The sequence below is a fragment of the Sorex fumeus genome, unplaced genomic scaffold (genome assembly GCF_029834395.1).
Source record: "Sorex fumeus unplaced genomic scaffold, SorFum_2.1 ptg000043l, whole genome shotgun sequence".
Lineage (NCBI taxonomy): Eukaryota > Metazoa > Chordata > Mammalia > Eulipotyphla > Soricidae > Sorex > Sorex fumeus.
In genome coordinates, this window is record NW_026606100.1 from 6,993,700 (window position 1) to 6,999,931 (window position 6,232).

The 6,232-nt window shown below is 38.2% G+C and overlaps 1 protein-coding gene across 1 annotated transcript; it reads right to left on the reverse strand.

Annotated features, from left to right (window-relative positions):
* Positions 1-1,592: 1,592 nt before the first annotated feature.
* On the reverse strand, positions 1,593-3,014 carry LOC130029806 (interferon-induced protein with tetratricopeptide repeats 2-like). Its single transcript, XM_056120833.1, has one exon. The coding sequence runs from the start codon at positions 2,872-2,874 to the stop codon at positions 1,723-1,725; it is 1,152 nt and encodes a 383-aa protein (XP_055976808.1). The 5' UTR covers positions 2,875-3,014; the 3' UTR covers positions 1,593-1,722.
* Between the last annotated feature and the right edge of the window lie 3,218 nt (positions 3,015-6,232).

Here is a 6,232-nt window from a genome sequence, read left to right on the forward strand (position 1 = left end):
CAGACTGAATTGACTACTGGAACCTGAAGAAGACCAACAGTGCCCAGTTGAGTATTGCCATAGAATTTTCTTATTAGACAAAACAAGTACTCCCATTGAAAATCAATAAAGGAAATGATAATGAAAATAAGAAAAAAGGAGCATTGTATTTAAAGAAACTGTACTTACAGATTGTATAAACCAACTGACCAGAGTTGGGTAGAGAAACTGAAATAGACCCTGAATCTACTGCCTGAGGAATGGTTTTGAGCTCCTTGGGAAAATGGGGCCGATCCGATCTTTAATGGACAACTCTGAGACTGAGAAATTATTAGTATTACTTGGAATTTAGACAGTGATGAGGATTATTTTCTTATTCCTCCTTAAGTGCTAATACATATGGGATCGTTTTTAATGAGATATTCATAATAACATAGTGGCAATGAATATAGAGAATGGTAGGATGTACTGGAGTGGTTTGTGGGCACTGATGGATATTGGCACTGTATTAATACACATAATGTTGTCATCAGTTAATGTTTGCGGTTGTGTTCATCAACAGCAAGGAGACACCTTTAGGGGAGTTGTTATTGATCTTTGTGAATGTGTAAGGAGAGTCAAATATTTTGGATTGGGAGATATGCTTAAGAGCCAGGGACTCACAAATCATTCTTCATGTATCTCCTTTTGTTGTCTCTTGGATAGTGAGATTTCACGAAACAAGAGCTAGGTACATTAATTTTAATTTCTAATTATTTACTGAGAGTCCTTAAAAATATCAAGTGTAATCTGCATAGATATCTCCCTTTGCCCTTTTTACCCTTTTCTTTCTAGGAAGGTTTGGGAAACAGAACATTGGAGGACAAGGTACGTATTGGTAATCAGATTTAGCATAGAGATACCAATTGGTTGGGTGCTAAAGGTCTCAAAAAATTCTGGTAATTGAATCTGAAAGATTTATGGTATAGAAAAGTGTCAACAAAGGAAGATCACTCCTCTATGTTCCATGACATTGTAGTTATTTATGAATGAATTCTTTGGCTTGTTTATGATATCTAGACACGATTACTGTTAATCTCAGGTGCATAATTTCTTTATTTTTTTTTCTTTCTGGGTCACAGCCAGCAATGCAAAGGGTTATTCATGGCTCATGCACTCAGGAATTACTCCTGGCAGTACTCGGAGGACTATATGAGATGTTGGGATTAGAACCCAGTTGGCCGCATGCAAAACAAACCTTGCCCATTGTACTATCGCCCAGCCCCAGGTGCATAATTTATTAGTGAAGAAAAAGAGCAAAACTTATTTTATAGAATCTATGATTAAATAATTTTAAAAACTAAATTGTTACGTAGAGTTTTCTTTATATAATAAAAGGTTTGTATACAGCAAAGTGAATTGAAATATAATTCATACATAGCCTTTTGTAAATTTAAGGTATATAATATGTTGACTCCCTATTTTTATGTATTATGATTTATCTATAATTTAACACAGTTATCATTATTTGTTTATAGGAAATAATAAACACAATCTTCGAGCAAGTTTGCAGCCATTTTCTTAGTCTATGACTTTGCTGAATTTTTTTTATTAGATATCAAGTATCAAATAGAGCGGGTGGTGTTCGGTTATCTTCTAACTATTCTGGAGATATCATATCCCACATATTCTTTTCTCAGTTAAAGATACTGAAGGACCAAACTTCTCAGAGCTTTTACTTGCTGACTATATTTGTTCATTTTGCTACTGAAGGAATTCCATAATTTGCAAAGCCTGAGAATCTGTTTTATTTTTAGAAATCCTTCTTTCGGCAATTTTATGCAATTTCTTCTTCATCTGTGTTCTTTCCTTTGATTCAATGTTTATTTTTATGCCCTCCATGTACTGGTGGATGGCAGCATATTCACACTTCATTTCATAGAGCTGGAAGTTGCCATATAGTAAATGGAGATTTTGCTTAGCTAAAGGAGGAAGTTCTTTTTTGAATTCTTGTTGGAAGTAATGTTCTGCTTCATTGTACTCACCTGCTATTCTACAGAGGAAAGCAAGATGAAGGTTGACCTGTGAGGGATTTCTGTGGTTATCACCTTTCTTAAGATGATATATACCTTGTTCTATTTGGTACTGTAATAATTTGTCACTTTCTTGACACATTTCATTATTTCCGCAAACTTTTTTGAAGACTTTTTCTTTGTAGCAAGAACCAATATTGTAGTGTATGCGAGTATTGTTTGGCAACATTTCTGAAGCCATTTCAAGCAGCTCTATAGATTTGTCCAGGTCTCCTCTAGTTCGAAAAAACTTGGCTGCTTTTTGAAGCATACCTGCTTCATATGGTCCTTTCTCCAAAAATTCTTCAACTAACTTCTCTCCTTCAGCATTATTCATCTTCTGAAGCGTCAGAGCCAGGAGTAATTTAACATACATGTTATCAGGATTCAGTTCAACGGATTCACGCAGAAGATTCATGACATTCACAGGTGCTGGACACTCACTTTCACGGTGCCTTGCAATGGCCAGTCCACTGGCAAATTCTGGGTCATGTGGATGTTTTTCCAGAGCCTTCTCAAAGCACACTATGGCCCTTTTTAATTGGCTGTTGCCACACTTAAGCCGTGCCCACCCTTCCTCAGTGTCCAGCTCAGGACACTCCAGACTGAAAGGATTTGAAAACTTCTCACACACCCGTTTCACCTTGTCAACATAAGCCTGAGCTTCTGGGAGTCTGCCCAGGTGATAGTAGACCCAGGCATAGTTTCCCCAGGTCACCAGGTTCCTGACTTCTGCCTGGTCAGAGTGCTCTTGCTGGAGTGACTCTTCAGCCTGCTGTAAGCATTCCAGGGCCTCCTCGTCCCGACCATCTAAGTGTTTCATGTAGGCCAACAAGTTGTACATTGTACCTTTGGACTCAGAGTATGAAGATTCAATCTGCTCACGCACTCTCTCTTCCAGATCCTCTGGGACATCCTTTTCCTTAAATAAATTCCACGTGAAATGACATTTCAGCTGGAGAAGGATTTGTTGCAGAGAACAGTTGGCCACACTATGAAGAAAATAAACATGGTCACTGTGATGCGCTTGCCAAGCACTGCAACATGTGATGAAATTCCAGGTTAATTTGGTGTCAACTCTGCTGGGCCATGGGATGCCCAGATATCTAGTCAAGCATTTGTTCTGGTAAATATTGAGGAGTTTTCCAAAGGGAATTCACTCCCTTAGTTCCCAAATGGACTAAAGGGAGAAAGGAAAGCAGCTATCAGATACTTGTTGAGGGGCTGAGCAGAATCAAAGGCAGAGAAAGGCTGGATCAGTGCCGCTGGGCTGCTGATGCTGGAACATAGTTTCTTCTCACTCAATAGGAAGTTAAAGCACAGTGCTCAAGTTTACATCTTCTGACTTTGTGGGACTATAATACAGGCTTATTGAGTCATAAATTGTATACCTATGTATTTCTTTATTGGCAATCTTCTAGCTAACTCTGCCTACAACACACACCAACATTTTCCAAAAGATCAATTAAGATGCATTTCTTTTCTCTTTCCTAGAGATATGCTCTGTACAAAGACTCACAAAGAAGCTCCCTCACACTGTGAGGTTGGTAGATGAATGAGGCTGGTGGCTTTCTGGGATTTTGATAGAAGTGTTAGACTTTTCTCCACCCTAAGCACAGTCATACCTGTGCTCAATATCATGTTTTGGGAGTCGAGGACTGGAATGAGTTCTTGACTCACGCAAAATGATGAGGTCTTAGTTTAGGCCTAATAGTGGGACCTTGGGAATGGGACCAAAATAGGGAGAACTTGAAGTCTTGTGTGCGTGCCTAGGCCTTGGCTCATACACCAATCCAAACATACACACATCTGTAAGTATTCTTTGTTCTGTTCTGTATAACAGGAGGTACCCCTGAGGGAGCAAACTAGTAGGAAGTGAAAAGCAGTGAGCTAAGGGATTCTTCACACTTCTGCTGCCCCTGGACACCAAGATGATGCTAGAGAGGCCAGGGAGGGAGAGATGGTGGCTTGAAGCCCCAATCCCTGAGAGAGAGTGTGAGCAGATTGCAAAGCAACGGATCAGCATACATGCAACTAAGAAAGAGAGGGGGCGGAAAGAAACAGAGAGAAAGGGAGAGTGCAGTGAGCTGCCAAGGTCAGTGCTGCCAGAAAGGACTATTGTTAGGAGGATCCTGAGACAGAGTGTGTGGAGTTGAGAGCCCTGAGACAGTGCACAGCTATAGGAAAGAGAATTTTATTTCTGCTGTAGTAATAACAATGAAAATGTGCAAAGCTCCAACCGTAGATTTCCTCCCCTCCCCCAAGGCTGGGAATTACCTAGGAATATCCCAAGTACCGCATGTCAAGCATCAAACTTTCTAGCCAATAGGCGTAGTATCCCTGGATATATCTCTTGGGTCCCTTGAGAACTGATTCCACTATCCCCCACCCACCATAACTCAGTGCTTTGTGTCAGTTTTAGAGACAAGGGAATGAACCTAAAGCCAGGGAGAAGAGCGGGACTATTGCCAAGGTTGTTGTTCTCTTTATATATGTCTTGCAAGTCCTTATTATTCTCTTCCTGGTCCTTTGGATAGACCACCACGCTGCTAATGTTTTAACTCTCCAGTTAGGATTTACCAACTAGTTCTGACCTAATAATTCTATCCACCTTTTACAAAGGTATACAGATATAAAGTAAGAATTCCATCATGAGGAAATCAAATTAAGGCTAGGATACATAAATGACACTCAGCAGACTTATTTATAACTTTAAAAAAATAATACCCTATTAAGTTGAGCAAACTAGAACAAGTGGATACATTTCTATAAGAATTCACCCTACCAAGACTGAATTATAAAGAAGTCTAGAGAAATAAATTACTAGGGTACATGTTGGCCAAACCACATAGATTAAAAAAACTCTATACCAGAGGTTTTATGGTGAACTATGAAATATTAAAGAATTGATAGCAATACTTCTTAAACTTTTGCAAATAATAGAATAGGATGGAACGCATAAAACTCATTTTACAGGGCCAGTGTCAGGCTAATATCAACACCAATGAGGACATTCTAAGAAAAAAATTTAATAAAATCATAGGGCAGAATATTAAAGTATAAAAACAAACTACATTCTTTGAGTTAATAACTATCAGAAAAAGAAAATTTCCTCACAAGCAAACAGTGCCACTCATAACAGAATCTAATTAATAAATTCCAAGGGGTAAATCTAACCAATTCATGAAAGATATATACGTTAAAAGGTACTAGATATTTCACTCTTTCAGAAAATTGGAAGTGCTATTTTCTACGAGGCACTGGAATGATCAGAGGGCTGTTGTACCCACAAATGCAATCACAGAGTGCTTTCTATTTGCTCACTTGAAAAAAGGTAGATTTCCAGTGGTTGCTGAGTTAATTTTTTTCCGAGATGGGCGTAGCATGTCAGATAAATTTGGAACCTCTTAGAAACACAAGAAAACACACAAAAAAGGAAAGATAACCTTATCGATAAATTAGAAGAATTACTATTGTTAAAATAGCCATACCACCCAAAGCAATCAACAGATTTAATGAAATCACTATCAAATTCCCAATACACCAAGAAATCTGAGGAGAATCCAAAGCTGAGGGCATCATATTTCTGTTTTCAAACTAATTTTTTTAAAAGTCATAATCGTCAAAATGGAATGATCTTTGTGTAAAAAAAAAGCATAAATGTTTGAAGCAGTGTAAGAATCCCAGAAATGCATGCACACACATGCATACATAGCTAGATAGATATTTCTTAAATTTATGGAGCCAGAATTTTACTAAAAGAAGAGAAAAGTCTTTTCAATAGATAAATTGGGATTATTGCAGAATGAACACTTACCTTAGTCTAAATACAAAATTAACTCTAAATGGATTTAAATGAAAGACTCCAAACCATAAAATTCTTTTAACAGTACTTTAGGGGAAAATAATTTCACTCATTCTCAGCAAATGTATTTCTAAATCTGGCATATTTTTAGACTTTTTAAACATTTTTATTGAATCACTGTGAGATAGATCCCTACAATCTGTTCATGATCGAATTTCAGTCATACAGTATTCCAATACCCATCCCTCCACCAGTATCCATTTCTCCTCCTCCTCCTCCTCTTTCCTCCTCCTCCTCCTTCCTCCTCCTTCCTCCTCCTCCTCCTCCTCCTCCTCCTCCTCCTCCTCCTCCTTCTTCTTCTCCTCATCCTTCTCACTCTCTCTCAATTTTGCATATT

Excerpts from the sequence above, each read along its gene's own strand:
- LOC130029806 (XM_056120833.1), bottom strand. The coding sequence starts at position 2,874 with ATGTACAACTTGTTGGCCTACATGAAACACTTAGATGGTCGGGACGAG.